The sequence below is a fragment of the Thermobia domestica genome, chromosome 7, assembly GCF_964235325.1.
Source record: "Thermobia domestica chromosome 7, izTheDome1.hap1.1, whole genome shotgun sequence".
Taxonomy (NCBI): Eukaryota; Metazoa; Arthropoda; class Insecta; order Zygentoma; family Lepismatidae; genus Thermobia; species Thermobia domestica.
This window is the reverse complement of record NC_137460.1, coordinates 65,232,306-65,255,716: the sequence shown is the minus strand read 5'-3', so window position 1 is coordinate 65,255,716 and position 23,411 is coordinate 65,232,306. Positions and strand designations below refer to the sequence as shown.

Genomic DNA, 23,411 nt, shown 5'->3' with positions numbered 1-23,411 from the left:
AGGGACAATTTAAAAACTGTTAATTTTTTTTCTCATATTATTTTTTTTGTGTGGCAGGGGAGGATGTAGCGTTCAGTTTTTCCCCTACAATATTTTGAGTATTCTGTTCATAATGTTTTTGTATGTTTTCATTTGTTTATGTAATTATTATTGTTCACTCTTTTGGTTTGGTGTGTTTTTGAGATTGTTTAACTAGTGTTTTTTCAATTGTCACAATTAGTTTTTATAATTTGTATACTGTGCTTTTGAAAAGTATTTCCGTAAAGAAAGAGGGTAAGTTAAACTGTTCACCGTCCAGAATTGTGCGGCATCTAAAGCAAAAAAATTAAAGCGTGTTACGTATCTAATAATTAGCCTTAAAACTCATAATGCATTAACAAAATAAGTATATCTTTTAAAAAATAAAACATTTAAAATACAACATTCCTTGTAAATTTTAATCTTCAAAGTTATAAATCCAAACTAACAACAAATCAAAGTAAAAATAGCAAACGGGTATTAATATCATTATAGTGCTACTAGCATGTGGTTTTTGCACTTATAAATAATAATATTATTTTTAAAACATCAAAAAATACTAAAGACTCATCCGCATTCTTTAAGTATTACAGCACAGCTGCAAATTATTACAGGTGTAAACTTACTACGGTAAGATTTACGGCGTACAATATAAACTGTATAGTAAGTGTTAAATAACTGATATTTTACTATCCTTCAAAAATGACCGCTAGTATTTTTTCAATGACTGGTTCAAATTTAATATAAAGTGTCATGTGGCAACAAAATTATAATAGCACAAGTCTAAAAGCAACAAACCTAAATACATAAAGTAAAATTAGTTCCTTAATAAGTTTTTTTCTTCTTTTTATAAGAAGTGGCAACCCATAAAAAAAAATATATATAACTTGTGTTTTACGTCGTGGCTAGTTCGTTTATAAATAATAAAAAACACAAAATATTACCAAGCGTTTTCCAAAATACAATTTCCGTAGCGTTACATAGTTCATGGACAGATGTAACAAATGCTTAAATGTAGGAAGTGATTTTGTAGAGAAGTAAACTAAAGTGTACTTCTGTAGGATAAAATATTGTTTCATTCAACATTTGGTCTTGTTATTACAACCAATTAATTGGTCTTTGCTTTGTGGATGATCCTCATTTAATATATATATCCATTTGAAATTCTCCTGTTGAGTACATTTGTTATAAGAGCAAAAGATACAAAACAATGTGTCAGTGAACTAGATCAGACTAATGAATTCGCATTACCATTCAGTTGTTCATTTCCTAATTATAATCTCCATATACGGTTATAATCTCCATATAATCTCCAATAATAAAGAAGTTTTGAGGGATCCGTTAAAAATGTAAGTCACGTTCTGTGTAACCACTAACCATTTTTTGAGCATTTTTAATATGAAATAATACATTATGATGCACAATTACATCATATGATAGTTATTTTGGCACTATGAACAGGCTACAGAAACAAGGTCTGAAGATAGATAGTGTATAAATATGTCATATATATGCTTTTTGAGTTTAAAGATCGGTTCACGTGTTCACTGAGATCATGTCTAAGATTAAAGATGATCGTTGTAACTAAACATATAAAGATAAAATAATCAGGTTGTGTTACAACTTGTTTGATTTTCCTATATTATGCATTAAGATTACATAATTTAAGATCGTATTTTTTTAATTCTTTAATTAATTATGGGAGTTATTTCCTCTAACTTTTGACATAGTCCTTTAAAGTAACCTCTAGGCACCGGGTTTAACATATGCAGTTAACAGGGTTCCTACTGATCTTCAGAAATCTGTTTCCCTGACTTATCCCTGACCTTTGGCAGGAAATTCCCTGATTTTCATGACAAGTGTCGGATGACGTTGACATATAAAATATAAATAAGGAATAAATGAAAGTATATATATATATATATATATATATATATATATATAATGAGAACATTCATTCTATAGAGACAAATAGTAATCAATTGCTCATATGTACATTCCACTTATCCCCATAAAAATCTGAGCAACGTCCCATACTATGATTACTAAGCTGAAATTGGTGTAGAATTAATGTTAGAAAAAAATATATTTCATAAAATTTCCCTGACTTTCTCTGATTTCTAATCTTTTTCCCTGATCTTCCCTGACTTCCTTGACCAGTAGGAACCCTGGTTAAATATGCAGGTATCGTGAAAGAGAGGATATTTCGTGCAAGAAAAGTCTTAAAGTATGCTTTCTTGTTTCTTTATCATGCCATTTATTTATTTTTATTTTATTTATTATTATTATTATTATTTATTTTTTATTTTATTTTATATATTTATTTATTTTTTTTTATAATAGTGAGCAAAGGGGCTGCGTGCGACAAATGTCAAGCTTAAATACACGCGTAGTTGTTTCGGATTTACTTTTCAGAGCTTAAAAAATGACTAATAATGTTCTTCTTGTTTGTTCATAGTTCAACCAAGAACGTAAGAGTATATGCTTATAATTTGTGTATGAAAGTTTAATCGTGATTGTGAGAGTATTAAAAATCCGGTCTATGTATAGCACCTGTCAACATCTTTTGTCCAATTATAGTGCATGTTGGTGGCGAAGTAGATAAATAAAGGTTTTTCTGATTAATGTTGTCCTCGGAAAATAGTGGCCAACATTTTTCATTTGATTAAGATCGAAATAGAGATTTGCCATTGTTAGGTATAGTGATACACGTGGTTTCTAGCAGGGGTGCGCCGCAAACTGAGATTACGAACTATGCCGAACACCGTGTGACGTCATGAGGTAAGCACAGCCAAGCCAGTAATGCCAGATTGTGGAAAATTTCCCGTAAAATGCGAAATTCTGAGCACTGGCGGGAATTTTTCTTTAAAATAGGCTGGAAACGGGAAATTCTCAACTTTTTTAAAGACACTATAGACGAACAAATATTCCATCATATATTGTATTAAACATTTCATCAAAGTGGAATTTGAACATTTATGATACCAAGTTGTATGCAACTTTTGGGTTGGTTACAACATTTGACACAACTGCTGTAAATTAGAACTTGTTCTATTTCTATCCAACATTATATCAAAGAAAACAAACGAAAACCGCTATGCGGTGACACTAAAATTGAGTATGTGGACACGGGAAGCAATTGACATTATTTTGATGCATACTAGCAGTAATCTGTTTTGTATAACTATAAAATTAAAGAATATTAGGGCTAAGTACCACAGGCGACTTCCCAAAATTGGCGTAGATTGAGAATATTCCGTGACTTTTTTTTTAAAGGCAAACATTTTTTTCACTTGTCTTGATTTAAAAGATTTCTTAAGACGTTCTGGCATGTTATTACTTTGGCGCATGCTCAGATTATTGCGTACAGATTGACAATATGCCTGTATATGATGTGTATGGAACGATCATGTGCTATCTTGTTATATGTAGTTATTTCTTCACGAAATTAATTCGTAATGCCTTAAAAATTGTTTCTCATTGTAGGAGTTGCATTCATGAGTGCAGATTCACTTTACGAGGACTTTCTTTAAGTCTTCACTTCAGCGAAATTAAACTACCGCTAATTTTAGTTTTTCTATAATATCTTCAAAACTAATAAAACTATTCGAAAAGCAGAAACGTAGTGAACTAGACAATACAATTGTGCATGTGATACTTTTACTACAATTCCCTATCTGTTTTTGAGGGTTAAATTCCAAAGTTGGGCGTCCGTTTCCAGCAAAATTTTTAAAATTTACAAGAAAGACATGGATAATTTGATCGTTTGTGTGCTTGATAATATATATGAGACTCGAAAAATCTGTTTATTTGTTATATATAAGCGGTTATAAACATGGGACTATACGGCGAGCGGAGGGAACTACTTGGCGCAAGGTAACCGAACAGTTGCATTGTGGGAAAGAAACGAGCTTTTATGTTATCAACATGGCGAATGTACAAGGGCTATGAACTAACAGTTTTAACATTTGTGAAGCAATACGTTGATAACGAGCAAAATCTTTCTGAAGTTTCTGAAGAGCACGGATTAATGAACCTAATAACAAATTGCAAAAAGTGTGGAAAGGAGATAACAGCGAAAAAACGTGGCGGAAGAGGACGCCCAACTTCGGAATAAATGCCGTTTTTGATATGCCGCTATTTATATAACCCACAAAAACTGTTAAATCTATCTACAGTTGCAAATCGAAAGCAGATAGATGAGTTGTGATATCGGTATCACACACAAAATCGTATTGTTTAGTTTACTACGTTTCTACTTTTCGGGTATTTTTATTTATTTTGAGGATATTACAGAAAAACTCTAAAATTAGCGGTAGTTTAATTACGCAATAGTGAAGACCTCTAAGGTGTAACTACGCATCGAACGAATATCATTTAAAAAGAGACTGCAGGAAAAGCATCTTACGATAGGTGGCCATTAAAAGCGAGGATGATATTTAACGGGTTCAGAGCAGGAGCACAGCATGGGACCCACAAGTTAGCACAGGGTTTTGTTCGCAAGAGGCAGAGGCATCAATAGCTGAAAGTGAGAGCCAAAATGAGGGTAGCGAAAAACATTTGATGTTGCATAAAATCAAAATAGGTTAGAGTGCGTAATATTTTCGCATTTCTAAATATAAATTAGAAGTTTCCTACACCGAAAAATTCCTCGGGTATTTAATATCCCACAGAACCCTCGTTAAAAAGTACTCTCTCATTTTAACTGTAAAACCTAACATTTGGTAACTGTTTAGTAATGGGGGGCCAACACTATCGAAGACTGAAAACAATGTGCCCTGCGAGACTCTAACCCGCCTTTACTCGCTAACGCTCGCTCGGCAATACTGTGTGAATTAAATGTCATTAAGCTAATCTAACCGAATGTTAATAGAAAATCGCAAAAAAGTCAATTAAAAACCTGCCCCCCCCCAAAGCTAAACAATAGCCAAACATTTTTATGACGGACTATTTATTCTTAATCAGTGCCCCAAACTTACAAAAGTTACTCGAAAATTAACTGAATTAGAAGAAATTTAAGCATCGGACTATTAAATAGAATGTAGATTCATACGTATTTACTGAACAAGAAAGGAACCATGAAAATAAGAGTTATTTGGGAATAGCAATAAAGGAGGGACATGAGACAGAAGTAACTGTGAATAATCATTCCATTCATTTCTACAACCTTATTCATTATAGTTACACCAGCAGGTGCCACCATAGAACTCACGTACACTACATATACGTTCATGTGACCTAACAACTGAATCAAGAAATATAAACAACTGAGCAATGATATTCACCTTTATATTTGATCGTTTATAATGGGTGCGAAAGTTTTACCCATCTTATTTGACCAAATTATCGTCAAAGAAAAGTTTGATACAATATTTGATGGAAAAGATTGACGATGTATAATGGGCTTTAGGTGTAAGACCCTTAACACTGAGCTCTTTTGTGATACAAATGAACCTCAAAAATACAAAAAGACTTGAAAAATCAAGTTAATGTAAAGCAATTCCAAAATACCCTGCTTTTTTGGTGACGGAACGGGCAATGTGCTGCAACACAAAAATCGTTAGGCCAAAACAACTTAATTAATTCTGGCTTTCCTGAACAAAGCAGTCTCTTCCAAACGATAAAGAACGACATAGTGTTTGTTACAAAAAAGTTTACACAGTATTTTTTTTTAAAAATTGTTTTTTACCTTATCATGCATAACTATAAATAATACCTTTTTATACTACGAGAATGAATTCCATTGTACATCATTGTCAGTCTAAAGCGGTATTTTTTAAAATTTTTTACTGCTAGATGAAAACTATATCTATTTAGGTTAGCGGGAAATTTTGCATCACATCGGGAAATTTTGTGGCTTTGGACGGGAATTTTGCTGTTAAAAGACTGGCATCACTGAGCCTAGGAAATACTCGCGTCTGCTTACCCGGTGACGTCACACATCCAACGATTGGGCTGGCGCAACCTTGGTTTCTAGTTGCATCTGGATAGCAGTGTTGCCAATTCGGGAGCAAAATCGCTAAATCTAGGGGATTCGACTTGCAGGATAGCAACAAGAAAATAACGTTTTCGATTAGCGACTTTTTTTTGTGTGTGTGTGATTTTTAAGTAACGATCTGGCGACTTACCCATAAATCTGACGACTTTTGTGCTGCGAATAACTTGTCTTTCTAAACTCGAAGCAGTTTAGATATACTGTGTGTTTGTTGTTATTTTGTTTATTTAAATCAGCTCAAGCGACGACAAGCTGGGCAAGTACAAAATGTGGCCAAATCTGAAGAATCCCATTTTGATTCCTGTTATCCCTTGCCCTTTAACGGGGATCAACTCCAACTTTTAATGCCCTTTAGTTTGCAGAACTTCCGTTTAGAGGAGCAAATAATACAACATTACCGATAGCAAGCTGATTATCTGTAGATGCGTAAAGTGAAGTAAATATAAAATTTCTAATAATAAAAAAAATCTTTCTAAACATACTTTTCTGCGTTTTTCTAAACTCGTTTTTGATTTCGTTGAAGGGAAATTGATCGTAAAGTAAAAAGGTGTGTATTGTACTAACAATGAAATTATCGTTGAAGTACTATAATATGAATGGTATATCACTGTTTGTTAGTATATGATTCATTCAATTACATTTTTGCTGTATATAGCTATATGGAGAGAGAAACATGGGATTCCACAAATAATTTTTTAGCGACTTTTTACGCAAAATTGGAGTCATTTCATCTTTCATTTAGCGATTTTCTGTGTCAACTTTTTGGCAACACTGCCGAATAGGGGCAGATGGAACAACTGTGATTTGATTATTATTGTAAACAGTAAAATTTCGTTCTTCATGAATTGAGATCTTTACCGGACTGCGATTATGCCTTGTGGCTGAAGGAAAGAATGATAAGAGCGATTAAATTATTCTGAAATATAAATATGTAGGAGTAGAGTACAGACCTTTAATTCCCGTACTTGTTTTATTTAATTTTCCAGAGCAGCATAATAGAGATGGTTGAGTTGTTATTTCCGTACATTTTCTTTCTTCATCTCTTGCTTTCATTTTTGTGCATTTTCCCTACATATCTGAAAATATTCAGATTGATTTTAAAATTAACTGTGTTGAATACCTGCACCATTTTTGTTTTTCAGCCCATTAATTTATACAGGGGTTTGTGTTCTTTGAAATGAACTGGGATTTTAATGGTTTAGTTTTACTAGTTTCTCCTTCAAATCATTACAAATGCCCCTTGATTCGTAAAAATTAAATTTTGTTATACGAGGCGCATTCGGAAAGTAACCTCCGATTGGTCTCTGTGCGTGAAGTAGTGGGAGCGTCGCTACAATCTTTGTAGATCACTCTACATCCATCCGTGGTAGAGTAAAGGTTGTCTACTTTTGTAAAAACCTCACCCAAGTGCGAGGTGCGAGCTGTTATACATTTTCTTACGGCAATATTCACTGTGTATGGACCAAGCGTGATGAGTGAAGGAGTTGTTCGCGAATGGGTGCGTTAATTTAAAACTGGACGAACAAACATTTATAGTGAAGGTTTAGGGTTTATTTCTGGGCTTTCGGCATCTATGGTCATTTAGCCCGTCACGTTTGAGGGATGACGTCCCTCGGCGAACACACTATCCGGGGAAAGGGAAGGAAAAAATGAAATGAAATCTTTGAGTTTTACGTGCCTCGATTATGCCGGTTAGGCTAAAGGAGACGGTGATGATGGGCAATGGAATGAAATGGTGAAATGAAGAAAGTGGGAGGAAACGGGAGAACCCCGAGGAAACCCACGCACACGGTGTTTGTCCACCACAAAGTTCACTTCGCGGGGGCTGGAATCGAACCCGGGACCCCAAGCACCAGAGGTGAACGCTCTACCACTGAGCCATCGCGGCCCCCAGGAAAGGGAAGGAAGAAAGGATTGGGGAAGGATACCACCCCGCATTTGCCTGGTGTGAATGAGGAAAACCTCATTCAGGGGGCTGGCCTGAAAAAGCGTTTTACACTTTTTCGACCGAGTGACCCCACCGGGAATCGAACCCGGGACCGCTTGCACCTACGCTACGCCGGGCCATCATTCATAGTGAAGAGAGGAGTGACAAGCCATGAATGGTCACTGCTGAACTCGTTCAAAATATTGATGGAAAAGTTCGTGAAAATCCTGATTATTATCTCTTCATGCATATGAAGAAGTGGCTTGGATCTTAGCGCTTTGGTAATTATGAGGATCTGAAAAATGTGGCCATAAGCAGGAGATTTTTATGCTGATGGAATTTCTAAGCTAGTGCAGATATATAGTTAGTGTTTGTATGTTTATGGGAACTATGTTGAAAAATAGAGGAAAGAAGTAGTTTTCAGATGTATATAATTAATTATTCTTATTTACTTTGGTGTTTGTTTTTAACCAATCGGAGGTTAAATTTCCGAACGACCCTCGTAAATAATCATAATATTTAATAATCAAAATTAGTTCAAGTAATGCTAAATTTAAATATAATGCAAATTGATTTTGAAAAAGCAAACTTAAAGAAGGAATTAGTAAAGTTGTATCATTAAAATTCTTGTTTATTTCAATGAAAAAAAAAAAACTCCCTATACAAATCAATGGGCTTAAAACGAAGATAGCATCGGCACTTAATACCATAATAATATAATTTATTTCCACCAAGGAGTCTTATTGGTGCTTTACGGAGCCAAAGGAGAAGAGAACTTCTTTTTTCTCTCTTCTGCATGTTTTGATGATATTGGTTTCCCAGTTAGTAAGGTTATCAGTGTATTTTTGTCTTCTCTGTTGAAGGTCACAAAATCTTTTTGCGCTTTTGTATATTCGTCATCGTTTCTTTACACTCAGCTTAAATTTGCATCTCAATCCCTACCATCTAGGCACTAGCAGATAATTACGTCCTACTAAAGAGTTTGTGTGCAGTTACTGGTTGTGACTATTTTACCTTGATCCTCCTGACAGTCTTATTACTGTTATTAGTGATAGTTACTTTGACGAGAACTGATTCACCGTGATTGTAGAGGCCTTTATCGAGAGAAGCTGACAAACTCACTCGTCCATCGCTCAAAAGGAATGGTTTCTCGATAGAGGCATGAGGAGTTTCCACATCGGTCGATGCACTGGAACTCTGAAGCACACGGATTCCCATTCGCACCATGCTTCTTCGATGGGGTTTCTCGTCTGGACGTTCACCTGCAATTAAAGTACATTCGTATATACAAATAGCTTATACTTGTTAGGTTACTGTTAGAAAACTAACGTGTACTAAACTCAATCTCACTTTTAGACAGTAGCAAAACGGAAGTGATGTTCAACATGATGTCGTGCAGCACGATGTTGCCACTAATTATTACAATGGTAGCAAGAATACTGTCAAGAAAGGGGTAAAATGGAAAAAGAAACGAACCAAATAGCGGTAAGTGACTCAATAATAAATTTAATGCAATTGATCAGTTTTCAGCATTGTATTACGTTGCTTTAAGGATCGCTTTTCTTCCTGGTATCAATCAACAAAATCAAACTGCAAAATCACTGAATTCCTCACATGGGTCACAGTCAGTGAATAGCAACTGTAATCCTGCTTAACAATAGCGACAACAGCTGATTTAAGCTAGTGTTGCTCTATGCAAGAAATTTCACGAGAAAGAATAAACTCGGCCATTTTCTTACTGTCATTCTAACAATTATTCTTCTTTTTATTATTTACCTACTACAAAAATGACTGTTTGATTAAGTTTTATGTACACTTTTATTTGAATACAGTTAACTCTGACAATCTTACTTGAGTCATACTTCTCTTCTTATCGTCTGCAGTTAGGGTTGCAAGTACTTATATGAATATATTGGACTACATAGACTTAAAGTTATACACGTAAAAAATATTTTATGAATAACTACAAAAAGTAACATGTGCCATTCATCTTCCACCATTTCTGCAAATACAAACAACAATCTCATCTTAAACGAATGTTGCATTATATGCACGTGTGTAACTGTAGTAAATAACTCTTAATGTTTTCTGACAGAGAAGTGCACCATTTACTACTTGTTACCCTGTTATGACGTATTTTTCCCACTTCCGTTTTAGTATATTCAAAACTGAGACAGAGTAATCAGATTATATTTGTACATTACGAGAAAATTGCAGGCTAACTTTCTTTCTCAATTTGCTGGTGCATGTAAAAGGAGTTCAAAATAAGGACTGGCCGATCACTAGGGCCAAAATTCATGGTCCCGTAAAGTGAAAGACGCTGTATTCTCGAAGTCACCATTAATCATCTCATCAGATTCTTCATTTCGTACCATATCATCTTACCTTATACATATCTTCCAAATTTCACATTCTAAGATATTAAATTATATGTACTACAACAAAAATTTATCTCATAGTCAGACATAAGGTGCAAAGTAGTGACTGTGAAAATACTTTTAAAAACATCACCTTTATAAAAATGCACTATTTGTAGGAGGGAGTGTAAGAAAGAAGAAGTGGAACTAAGGCTGCAAGGATTAGGCACTCTTCCTAAGGTTAAGGCTAAACTTGGCATGGATATTATGGAAGAGGTTCGCAGTATTCCACATGATGGTAGATAATAAATGGCTACCTATGAGTAAAACATTTTATGTGAACATGCTTCCAATGTTTTTAATCTAAGTCCCATTTCTTCATTTCACTCCACTACTATTTTATAAAAGCATTGTTTTTAAGTTTTTTTTAAATGTTATTTACATTTTAATCATTCTTCAATATTCTGCAAACAACTCTTTGCTCCTAACTTCCTTAACTTGAAAATGCTATGTGATTTCAATGTGTAAACTTATATATTTTCCAAGAATATTTTACAAGAGTTAAACTTTTTTTTTTTTTTTTTTTTAAAAAAAAGGAATATATATATCAAATCTATTTGGAAGCTTGATGAGATTATTGTCTTACTGTTCCGTTAGAGGCGCCAGATATCTTAAACTAGCACTGAACTACTTCGCCACCTACTGACGTTATGCTTAACTAACTGACGTTGCCTACGTATATACGCAACCTAAATACTTTTGTAATATCAAAACTGACGAGTGGTTGATCTCTGCGCCGGTTAAAATATACAGTAAAATTCCAATTATCCATCCTAATGTGTTCTAGACTCGAATCGGATATTTAGAAATTCGGTGGAGCAGTCATCCAATGAAGTTTATGTTGTTGTGAATGTTATATAAAGTGTTATGTAAAAATTTCTTTAAATAGCTTTGGTTTAATAGAAAGGTAGATTTCATACGTGTATTTGGGAATAAGATTATTTGTATTACAAACAGTTTTATAACTACAGTACAATACTTACGTTTAAAAGTAATAGTTGAACTTACTAAATAAACTCAATTGTTTTGCTGTAAGTACAATGGACTCATTTGCATACTGCCATTATATATTTACGAATGAATACATAACCTGTTTGCATTTCAATAAGTTTTTTTTTTTTAAATATTATTTTATTTCTTGATACAGATTCAGATATTTTTGTGATCTGGATGGCTGGAGTTCGGATAATTGGCGTTTTACTGTAGTAATATACGACACGCTATTCTATGCCATCATAATTTAAAATCTACAAAATCATTTTCTTAGCCTTTTTATAGAGGTTGTCCACATGAAACCTCTCTGATTACAAATATTAATTGCATGGAAACTATTAGTGCTAGAGAATAACCGTTTGCGGCATCTTGAAGAGCAACTCAAACAGTTTTTGTTGTTGTTGTTGTTGATTCTTAATCGTTATTTGTTGCAGGTGTTCACGAGCAAAGATGACAACAGCACAAGAGAGAGCGCAGTGTGTGGTGTGGTTGACTGAGACTAAATCACCGATTACCGTGCAAAGGAACTTCAGACGAAAGTACCAACGGGACTCACCAGCAAGCCCATTAAAACATGATTGAGAACTTTTTAGCCACGGGGAGTGCCAACCGACAGCCTGGCTTGGGCAAAGCAAGAACGTCTGAGAAATCTGTGGATGGGGTTAGGGAGGCCTTCATTAGAAGCGCAACAAAGTCAGTTCGCAGAGCGTCACGCGAGCTTAACATCCCACGTTCAACAGTCCATAAGGTGCTCGATAAAAGACTGCGTTTGTATGCATATAAGGTGCAAATCGTTCAGGCGCTACCGTCCAAGGACCTACCAAAACGAATCAGGTTTGCAATGAAGATTCTGGAACAGATCGAGGATGATTCCCCGATTACTTTGGGAGGGTTATTTTCAGTAATGAGGCAACATTCCACATATAAGGCAGGGTGAATCGTCACAGTGTGCGCATTCTTGTTTCGAACCCCATACGTTGTTCGTAAATATGTCAGAGATAGCGAGAAAGTGAATGTTGGTGTACTTTGGGACGTGACAGAATTATCGGACCATTTTTCTTCATGGAGCACACAATAACTGGTCCCGTTTATCTGGACATGCTTTAACACTTTGCTTTTCCATGGCTACTCCCTTTACAACCAAACGTGATATTATAACAGGATAGTGCCCTACCGCACTGGTGTTTAGATGTTCGTAGGGGTTTAGACCGAACGTTTTCACAGCGATGGATTGGACGCGATGGACCCACTCCTTGGCCACCACGATCTCCTGACATAATCCCTATGGATTTCTTCCTATGGGGCTGTGTCAAAGATAGAGTCTATGCCACACCTGTATGTGATATTCCTACTCTTCGTTACAAAATTGAAGAAGCCATCAACTTGATCACACCGGACATGCTACATAACACATGGCGGGAGATTGAATGTCGAGTGGACATTCTTATTCGGAAAGGTCCCATAAGTTGTCGCTCAAATCTGATTGCCACATAGCACATCCGATAAAGCATCATGAGAAATGAAAATGAGCAAAATTTAAGGTGCTATGGACTAGAAGGTTAGGATCTACAGGGCTTCAAAATTTAAATATCCAAAAAATTATATCATGGAATTATGTACGTTTAAAGTAAATATCTTGAAAACCGTTAAAGCAATCGGAACAAAATTTGCACAATATAATGAGAACAAAATGCCCTATCAAAAATCATAAACAATGTTGCCATAGATGAAACAGTGCTGCCAACTCAGCATAAAAATATTTTGTTTAAAATAGCACCATATACAAGTGTGTACAGATTTAAAGTGCACTATTATCACTAAACACAATAGTGAAGTGTATAGTGGTACAGTGTTGCACACTGCTGGAGTTATGCGTGCTGAAAATGTACAGTGGAGAAGTTTGGTATGTGGCAACAGATGGTAATAAAGAATCTGGGTCTCATACTATGAATTTAATTAAAATGCATAACATCGACAGTATAACATAGCAAAATGTCAGCAGTGTCACAAAATATTAATGCATTTAAAAAGCGAAATTGAATTATACCATTTTTACGTCCTGTTTCAGCTCCGAAGCTATATAGGACGGGCCCATAGTGTAAAGTGGGATCCGAACCAGTGTGAAAGAGAAATATAATAAAATGTAAGATGAAAAGTACAACAAAACGATGTCCGAGGCGGGATTGGAACCCGTGATCCCTTATAGACCACACGGCTATCCGGGCCGACTAAAAACGAAATGAGGTAGTATTAAAATAATTATATTTCCAATGTGAATATGGTAATATTGCAGTGCACAAACATAAACATATGGTATGTGGGAGAAGAAGTAAAAGAATATGTCACTTAACGCGAAAGACATAAACCAAGAAAGTACTCTTCCAAATATTGCTGCGATAATCTGGAGAACCAGTTTACAGAATTAGAAAACACCTGTTTCTTTCATCGTGTGTATCATTTTGTTTTCGCCAGTTTTTGCTTATTCATCGGGGCTACAGAAATATAATGCAAACTTTCACTTTTTTTCTAACGCATACCTTTATTACCATCTGCCGCCACAAATCCGACTTCTCCATTAAACATTTTCAGCATACGTAGCTCCAACTGGGTTCAACACTACCACTACACTTCACTGTTATGTTCAGTGATAATAGTGCATTTTAAATCTGTACATTTGTATATGGTGCTATTTCAAGCAAACTTTTATGATGAGTTGGCAACACTTTGTGATTTTCGATAGGGCATTTTGGTCTCATTATATTGGGCAACTTTTGTTTTGATTGCTTGAAGGATTTTCAAGATATTTACTTTAAACGTACATAATTCCATGATATAATTTTTTGGATTTTCAAATTTTGAAGCCCCTTAGGTCCTATCCTGGTCCATAGCACCGTAAATTTTGTTCACTGTAATTTCTCATGATGTTCTATCAGATGTGCTATGTAGTAATCAGATCTGAGCGACAACTTGTGGAATCTTCCCGTGTGAGAGCTACTAACGGAGCCCATATAGAAGTGTATATATAGACCAAAAAAAAAAAAAAAACTACATATTTGCTCTTCAAGATACCGCAAACCGTTATTCTCTGGCACTAATAGTTTCCATGTAATTAATATTTAATCAAGAAGGTTTCATGTGGAGACCCTGTATATACCTTCTTACCATTATTATCATTATTGAATTCCTTGTCGAAACGTTCTTTCAGAAAATCGCACATTTATTAAAACGTTCGAAAGCAGTAGGTTTGAAGGCATTTAACTGAACTTATATTCTCGTCCGTAAAATTTATCATCAGGATTTACTCTTTTCTTCATTTCGATGAAGCAAACCAAATGCCAGTACTAGTAAGAATTTGTTTCATTTTAAGTTTTTCTGATTCCCATGTGCTCAGTGGTGTCAGTCAAATCACTTAACGACCGGTTCTATGGCCAGTATATAAGCTAACTTAATATTATTACTATTTGATTATGTTATTGTTGCTTATTCCAGTTATAATCGTACTAGCAGTGGTAATTGTATTAAATCATGCTGTATAGCATTTTATATTGATATTTTGAATATTGCTTTTCAAAAATAGTACCAGAGCTCTCTCGTGGCTAAACAGTTAGCGTACGCGTCTTCAGCGTGGGAGACCCGGTTACGATTGCCGGCGGGAGCTCATGTGGTTCGGATTCCACGTTAAGTTGTAGGTCCACATCTCATATGGCCTTACTGAGAAAGGGACGTTAAAATCAAAATTATCATCATTATCAAAAATAGTACTAGATTTTTTTCCTAAGTGCTAAATTTAGATGTAAAGAGTCAATTTTAACAACCGGTTCGGGCAAACCGGCTGAATGACATTCAGGGACGCCTGCAGGAGTTTTCCAAGTAGGGCAGAAAACCAGGAGGGCACTGTAGTCCAGTGGTTAGATCATTGGATTCATGTGCACGTGATCCTGAATTCGATGCCCGGTCAGTGCTTCCCAATATTCCGTCCACCCGGTGTCGTGAGGCAAACTGGGGAGTAACGTGAAAACAAGACGTGACGACCACTAGGTCTAGGAAGCTTCTGGTGCACCTGTTAGGACGTTGCATCGTGCTGACCACGTGCTCGCCGCTAGGCTGGACGTAGTTCAGCCGGTAGCTAGCAGATGACGCTGGAGTAGGTTTAGGCTCCAGCCTGGGCTGTTACGCCAAGTGGTTTGGTTTTGGCAGAAGACAACTCGAAGGGGAAAACAAAAGACCGGTTTAAAGAAGGGGGCGAAAGACCGATACACAAACACAGTTGCGAATAGACCCTACACACATACTTCAATGTACACGTGCACATAATCCATAATATAAAACAACAATTATTAATGGCCATGTCCTTATTAACTATAGTAGTATACAGGGTGCACATACGGGAGGTCCACCGTGTTCGGGCCCTCCAAAACTTCCTAACTCAACATACATTTGTACATTTTATAAAACTACACTTGCTTAACAGGGCATGAAAATTGGATCCTACATTTTATGTGCACTTTCTCTTATAAAAGCAATCTAGTTCTATCACTTTTTCCCCCCGAAAATGTAGGTGGAAATATTTTACAATTACTTATTGTCTTTTCGGGTGCAGAATAATACCCGCTCAATACTAAAGTTCATTCAACAAACCTTCTGATCCTGATGTAAACATTACAGAATGGTATTACTCCGCCAGTCATCGGATGATCGGCTATCGGTCAGCGCTTCTTTCGAGAAGCACGTGCTTGTACCCTGTCGGCGTTTTACATATTCCTCGCACGCAGCCACACTGTAAACCGTGATTCGCGCGTAAAGTGGGTCAAAGCCACTTTCTGCGCATGCGCATTCTCTTTATTGCATTAATTCAATTTAGTTTTTAGACCGTGTTGTTTCTGTTATATAACTGTAAGGAAATTGCATTTCTGGTAATGAGCCTTACACGCAACAAAAACATTGAAAAACAGCTTATTTGACAATGGACTATTTTCTTCTGCTGCATGGATGTTCCAAGGCTCTTGAACCAATAAAGTGAAGCAATTACCACGTGTATCTGTTTACATGAGGTACTGAACGTTCCTTGAATAAACTATACATAGTCGTAGCTTGTAGTATTGGACCCTTCCCCCAAAGCTTGGATCCCTCCTAACAGAAATTTCTGTGTGCGCACCTGGTACTATAGTATTTAATATAAATATGTTAAGTATGTGAGAGCAAAATTAGTATATATTTTGACATGTATTTTCAAGAACTGAACATCTTTCGAAAATCCAGGAGGGCAACTGCTCCCCGCTGGGAGCGGCCATGGACACACTGCATATAATTAACTAGTTAACGTCGGTCTTAACTTTCACTAAAGGATGATCTAGTACAATGTATTGATTAATGTTCGTTTTTACTTAATCTTAAATAGTTCTTTCTCATCCGTTCTCTTTATAGAGCATGTCACGGAATAAAGAAAAAAAAAAAAGAAGTATTAGATCGAAACAACCAAATGTCATGGGAGCTGAATGTTTGATTGTTGCGTGCAAGTGAGCATCGTAGGCCAGTGTTGTCAATTTAGTAATTCTGTGGCTAAATCTAGCCATTTTGAATACTGATAAGCTATAATGTTGGCCAATTCTGCGTTCAAAATATCCAATTTCTGACCATTTTTCTCAGCAGTAATTGAATTGTCTTTTCCTGTTTTCCAACCAAAATTTCTTTGAGAGAAGTATTAACTGAAACCAAAAGAAGCTTACTATTTGCTTTCTTCTGCTTGCAACAGTAATTATAACGCCATACCGCAATATGTATCTCACTTATTTCTTACTTACTTGTCAGAGCCTCACCGCAGACCGGGGTTTCTAAAACTTCTAGTCAAGTTCAGCGCGAAGAAGTTAATTTGTGTATAATTTCTTTCGAGTGTATTTTTGGCTTGAGTCAGGGCAGGCCCGTGTCCAGGGGGGTTCTAGGCGCCGGGCTCCCCTAAAATTTAGCCGGCCCCCCAAAATTTTCACGGTAGGCTTGCAAATGAACTATAATATGGTTGGGTCGGGCCCCCTATCTTCAGCCGGACCCCCCTACATTTTTGGAATGGCTACAGGCCTGGGCCAGGGGCGCATTCACGTGATAATCCATCGGGTCCGATCCCCCCAGAAAAAACCCCTAACTCAACATACATTTGAAGGGTAAGGGTAAAAAACAAGTAATGTCCATGTATGTGCTTTATCGGGTGCTTTGTCCTATCTGTTGGTGACTCTTTGTACTATTTGACTCTATATGCCATGCATGTAGAAATGTCCATGTAAAAAGGGGCAAAAGATTTAATAACCCTACTCTTTTCTACGCGGTTTTGAATATTAAAACGGTTTTTTCTCGAAAATGCAGTTTTGTGACATTCCTTCTTTTTTTTTTTTTTCCTACCCTTCATTTGTATACTTTCTCAATAAAATTATACTTGTTTAACAGCGAAATGATCGATGTAACATAAAAATTTTGAACATGCGCTTCATCTGTAGTCTTTCTTTTACAAAAAACAATCTAGTTCTATCATTTTATTCTTAAATATAGGTGGAAGTATTCTACAATTACTTATCATCCTTTCGAGTGAAGAATAATAGGTGCATTTCGCCAGCCCCCCCACCTTGGAGTTTCGAAACAAAACCTATGCCAATCGTTTGTGCTACGTTTGTGCCGGAATGTACCGCAAAAATTTTCTTTTGTACCACTTCAGATACAAAGTTACAAGAGTTTTAAAGTGGGGGGCTGGGGAATAGCAATCCTCTACCTTGGAATTTCGAAACGAAACCTATGCCAATCGTTTGTGCTACGTTTGTGCCGGAATGTACCGCAAAAATTTTCGTTTGTACCACTTCCGGTACGAAGTTATAAGGGTTTTAAAGTGGGGGACTGGAGAAATGGCAGACTCGAACCTTGGAATTTCGAAACAAAACCTATGCCAATCGTTTGGGCTACGTTTGTGCCGGAATGTACCGCAAACATTTTCGTTTGTACCACTTCCGGTACGAAGTTAAAGGAGTTTTAATGTGGGGGCTGGGGAAACGGCAACCCCCTACCTTGGAATTTCGAAACAAAACCTATGCCAATCGTTTGTGCTACGTTTGTGCCGGAATTTACCGCAAAAAGTTTCGTTTATACCACTTCCGGTACGAAGTTATAAGGGTTTTAAAGTGGGGGGCTGGAGAAACGGCAGCCTCCAAACTTGGAATTTTGAAACAAAACCTATGGCAATCGTTTGTGCTGCGTTTCTGCCGGAATGTACCGCAAAAATTTTCGTTTGTACCACTTCCGGTACGAAGTTATAAGGGTTTTAAAGTGGGGGGCTGGGGAAACGGCAGCCTCCAAACTTGGAATTTCGAAACAAAACCTATGGCAATCGTTTGTGCTACGTTTGTGGCGGAATGTACCGCAAAAATTTTCGTGTGTACCACTTCCGGTACGAAGTTATAAGAGTTTTAATGTGGGGGCTGGGGAAACGGCAACCCATTCCTTAGAATTTCGAAACAAAACCTATGGCAATTGTTTGTGCCGGAATGTACCGCAAACATTTTCGTTTGTACCACTTCCGGTACGAAGTTATAAGGGTTTTAAAGTGGAAGGGCTGGGGAAACGGCAGCCCCCCACCCAAGAATTTCAAAACAAAACTTATGCCAATCGTTTGTGCTACGTTTGTGCCGGAATGTACCGCAAAAATTTTCGTTTGTACCACTTCCGGTACGAAGTTATAAGGGTTTTAATGTAGTGGGGCTGGAGAAACGGCAGCCTCCAAACTTGAAATTTCGAAACAAAACCTATGCCAATCGTTTTTGCGGAATGTACCGCAAAAATTTTCGTTTGTACCACTTCCGGTACGTAGTTATAAGGGTTTTTAAGTGGGGGATTGGAGAAACGGCAACCCCCTACCTTGGAATTTCGAAACAAAACCTATGCCAATCGTTTATGCTACGTTTGTGGCGGAATATACCGCAAGCATTTTCGTTTGTACCACTTCCGGTACGAAGTTATAAGGGATTTAAGGTCGGGGGGCTGGGGAAACGGCAGCCCCCACCTAGGAATTTCAAAACAAAACCTATGCCAATCATTTGTGCTACGTTTGTGGCGGAATGTACCGCAAAAATTTTCGTGTGTACCACTTCCGGTACGAAGTTATAAGAGTTTTAATGTGGAGGCTGGGAAAACGGCAACCAATTCCTTAGAATTTCGAAACAAAACCTATGGCAATCGTTTGTGCCGGAATGTACCGCAAAAATTTTCGTTTGTACCACTTCCGGTACGAAGTTATAAGGGTTTTAAAGTGGAAGGGCTGGAGAAACGGCAGCCCCCCACCCAAGAATTTCAAAACAAAACCTATGCCAATCGTATGTGCTACGTTTGTGCCGGAATGTACCGCAAAAATTTTTGTTTGTACCAATTCCGGTACGAAGTTATAAGGGTTTTAATGTGGGGGGGCTGGAGAAACGGCAGCCTCCAAACTTGAAATTTCGAAACAAAACCTATGCCGATCGTTTTTGCTACGTTTGTGCGGAATGTACCGCAAAAATTTTCGTTTGTACCACTTCCGGTACGAAGTTATAAGGGTTTTAAAGTGGGGGGCTGGAGAAACGGCAGCCTAAACTTGGAATTTCGAAACAAAACCTATGGCAAACGTTTGGGCTACGTTTGTGCCGGAATGTACTGCAAAAATTTTCGTTTGTACCACTTCCGGTACGAAGTTATAAGGGTTTTAATGTTGGGGAGGGGGGGCTGGAGGAACGGCAGCCTCCAAACTTGAAATTTCGAAACAAAACCTATGGCAATCGTTTGGGCTACGTTTGTGCCGGAATGTACAGCAAAAATTTTCGTTTGTACCACTTCCGGTACGAAGTTATAAGGGTTTTAAAGTGGGGGACTGGAGAAACGGCAACCCCCTATCTTGGAATTTCGAAACAAAACCTATGCCAATCGTTTATACTACGTTTTTGGCGGAATATACCGCAAACATTTTCGTTTGTACCACTTCCGGTACGAAGTTATAAGTCATTTAAAGTGGTGGGGGTGGAGAGACAGCAGCCTCCAGCCTTGGAATTTCGAAACAAAACCTATGCAAATCGTTTGTGCTAAGTTTGTGCTGGAATGTACAGCAAAAATTTTCGTTTGTACCACTTCCGGTACGAAGTTATAAGGGATTTAAAGTGGGGGGGCTGGGGAAACGGCAGCCCCCACCTAGGAATTTCAAAACAAAACCTATGCCAATCGTTTGTGCTACGTTTGTGCCGGAATGTACCGCAAAAATTTTCGTTTGTACCACTTCCGGTACGAAATTATAAGGGTTTTAAAGTGGGAGGGCTGGAGAAACGGCAGCCTCCAACCTTGGAATTTCGAAACAAAACCTATGCCAATCGTCTGTGCTATGTTTGTGGCGGAATGTACCGCAAAAATTTTCGTTTGTACCACTTCCGGTACGAAGTTATAAGGGTTTTAAAGTGGGGGGCTGGAGAAACGGCAGCCTAAACTTGGAATTTCGAAACAAAACCTATGGCAAACGTTTGGGCTACGTTTGTGCCGGAATGTACTGCAAAAATTTTCGTTTGTACCACTTCCGGTACGAAGTTATAAGGGTTTTAATGTTGGGGAGGGGGGGCTGGAGGAACGGCAGCCTCCAAACTTGAAATTTCGAAACAAAACCTATGCAAATCGTTTGTGCTAAGTTTGTGCCGGAATGTACCGCAAAAATTTTTGTTTGTACCAATTCCGGTACGAAGTTATAAGGGTTTTAAAGTGGGGGACTGGAGAAACGGCAACCCCCTATCTTGGAATTTCGAAACAAAACCTATGCCAATCGTTTATACTACGTTTGTGGCGGAATATACCGCAAACATTTTCGTTTGTACCACTTCCGGTACGAAGTTATAAGTCATTTAAAGTGGTGGGGGTGGAGAGACAGCAGCCTCCAGCCTTGGAATTTCGAAACAAAACCTATGCAAATCGTTTGTGCTAAGTTTGTGCTGGAATGTACAGCAAAAATTTTCGTTTGTACCACTTCCGGTACGAAGTTATAAGGGATTTAAAGTGGGGGGGCTGGGGAAACGGCAGCCCCCACCTAGGAATTTCAAAACAAAACCTATGCCAATCGTTTGTGCTACGTTTGTGCCGGAATGTACCGCAAAAATTTTCGTTTGTACCACTTCCGGTACGAAATTATAAGGGTTTTAAAGTGGGAGGGCTGGAGAAACGGCAGCCTCCAACCTTGGAATTTCGAAACAAAACCTATGCCAATCGTCTGTGCTATGTTTGTGGCGGAATGTACCGCAAAAATTTTCGTTTGTACCACTTCCGCTACGAAATTATAAGAGTTTTAAAGTGGGGGCAAACTTCAGAAACATCAAATTCAATACAACGGGGGCTGGAGAACGTAGCACACATAGGTTTTGTTTCGAAATTCCAAGGTTGGAGACTGCCGTTTCTCCATCCCCCCCACTTTAAAACCCTTATAACTACGTACCGGAAGTGGTACAAACGAAAATTTTTGCGGTACATTTCGGCACAAACGTAGCACATCCGATTGGCATATGTTTTGTTTTGAAATTCGAAGGTTGGAGGCTACCGTTTCTCAAGCCCCCCCCCATTTTGAAACCCTTATAACTTCATACTGGAAGTGGTACAAACGAAAATTTTTTCGGTACATTCCGGCACAAACGTAGCACAAACGATTGGCACAGTTTTTGTTTCTAAATTCCAAAGTTGGAGGCTGCCGTTTCTCCAGTCCCCCACTTTAAAACCCTTATAACTTCGTACGGAAAGTGGTACAAACGAAAATTTTTGCTGTACATTCCGGCACAAACGTAGCATAAACGATTGGCATAGGTTTTGTTTTGAAATTTTTAGGTGGGGGGCTGCCGTTTCCCCAGCCCCCCACTTCAAAACCCTTATAACTTCGTACCGGAAGTGGTACAAACGAAAATTTTTGCGGAACATTCCGGCACAAACGTAGCACAAACGATTGGCATAGGTTTTTCTTCGAAATTCCAAGGTTGGAGGCTGCCGTTTCTATAGCACCCCCACTTTTAATCCCTTATAACTTTGTACCGGAAGTGGTACAAACGAAAATTTTTGCGGTACATTCAGGCACAAACCTAGCAAAACGATTGACATAAATTTTGATTTGAAATTCCTAGGTGGGGGGCTGCCGTTTCCCCAGCCCGCCACTACAAAACCCTTATAACTTCGTACCGGAAGTGGTACAAACGAAAATTTTTGCGGTACATTCCGGCACAAACGTAGCCCAAACGATTGCCATAGGTTTTGTTTCAAAATTCCAAATTTGGAGGCTGCCGTTTCCCCAGCCCCCCACTTTAAAACCCTTATAACTTCGTACCGGAAGTGGAACATACGAAAATTTTTGCGGTACATTCAGGCACAAACGTAGCACAAACGATTGGCATAGGTTTTGTTTCGAAATTCCAAGTTTGGAGGCTGCCGTTTCTCCAGCCCCCCCACTTTAAAACCCTTATAACTTCGTACCGGAAGTGGTACAAACGAAATTTTTGCGGTACATTCCGGCACAAACGTAGCACAAACGATTGCCATAGGTTTTGTTTCGAAATTCCAAGTTTGGAGGCTGCCGTTTCTCCAGTCCCCCACTTTAAAACCCTTATAACTTCGTACCGGAAGTGGTACAAACGAAAATTTTTGCGGTACATTCCGGCACAAACGTAGCACAAACGGTTGGCATAGGTTTTGTTTTGAAATTCCTAGGTTGGGGGGCTGCAGTTTCCCCAGCCCCCCCACTTTAAAACTATTATAACTTCGTACTGGAAGTGGTACAAACGAAAATTTTTGCGGTACATTCCGGCACAAACGTAGCACAAACGATTGGCATAGGTTTTTCTTCGAAACTCCAAGGTGGGGGGGCTGGCGAAATGCACCTAAGAATAATACCCGTTTAATACTACATAGATATACGGCTTGTAGTATTGGATATTCCCAAAAGCTTGGATCCCTCTCTTCCCCAACATAACATTCTGGGTGCGCATCTGCCTTGGACTGAATGTTTTTAGTGTCTTTGTAGATCAACAATGTCGTTAAAATGTAACCA

At 37.8% G+C, this 23,411-nt stretch overlaps 2 protein-coding genes across 6 annotated transcripts in view; one reads left to right on the top strand and one right to left on the bottom strand.

The window, feature by feature from the left end:
* LOC145690173 (phosrestin-2-like) overlaps positions 1-23,411 on the bottom strand; it is a 624,883-nt gene that overhangs the window by 11,268 nt on the left and 590,204 nt on the right. The window contains exon 6 of the mRNA XM_081764804.1: positions 8,955-9,202. Coding sequence (XP_081620930.1) covers positions 8,955-9,202 — 248 coding nt within the window. The remainder of the gene's footprint in view (positions 1-8,954; positions 9,203-23,411) is intronic.
* LOC145690174 (uncharacterized) overlaps positions 1-23,411 on the top strand; it is a 345,250-nt gene that overhangs the window by 54,643 nt on the left and 267,196 nt on the right. Inside the window, exon 3 of one of the 5 annotated variants that reach the window (XM_081764810.1) lies at positions 11,785-12,220. The exons of the other annotated variants lie outside the window; for them this stretch is intronic. Coding sequence (XP_081620936.1) covers positions 11,785-11,804 — 20 coding nt within the window. The 3' untranslated portion in view covers positions 11,805-12,220. Of the gene's footprint in view, positions 1-11,784; positions 12,221-23,411 lie in introns of those variants that run through there. 5 annotated transcript variants of the gene reach the window in all.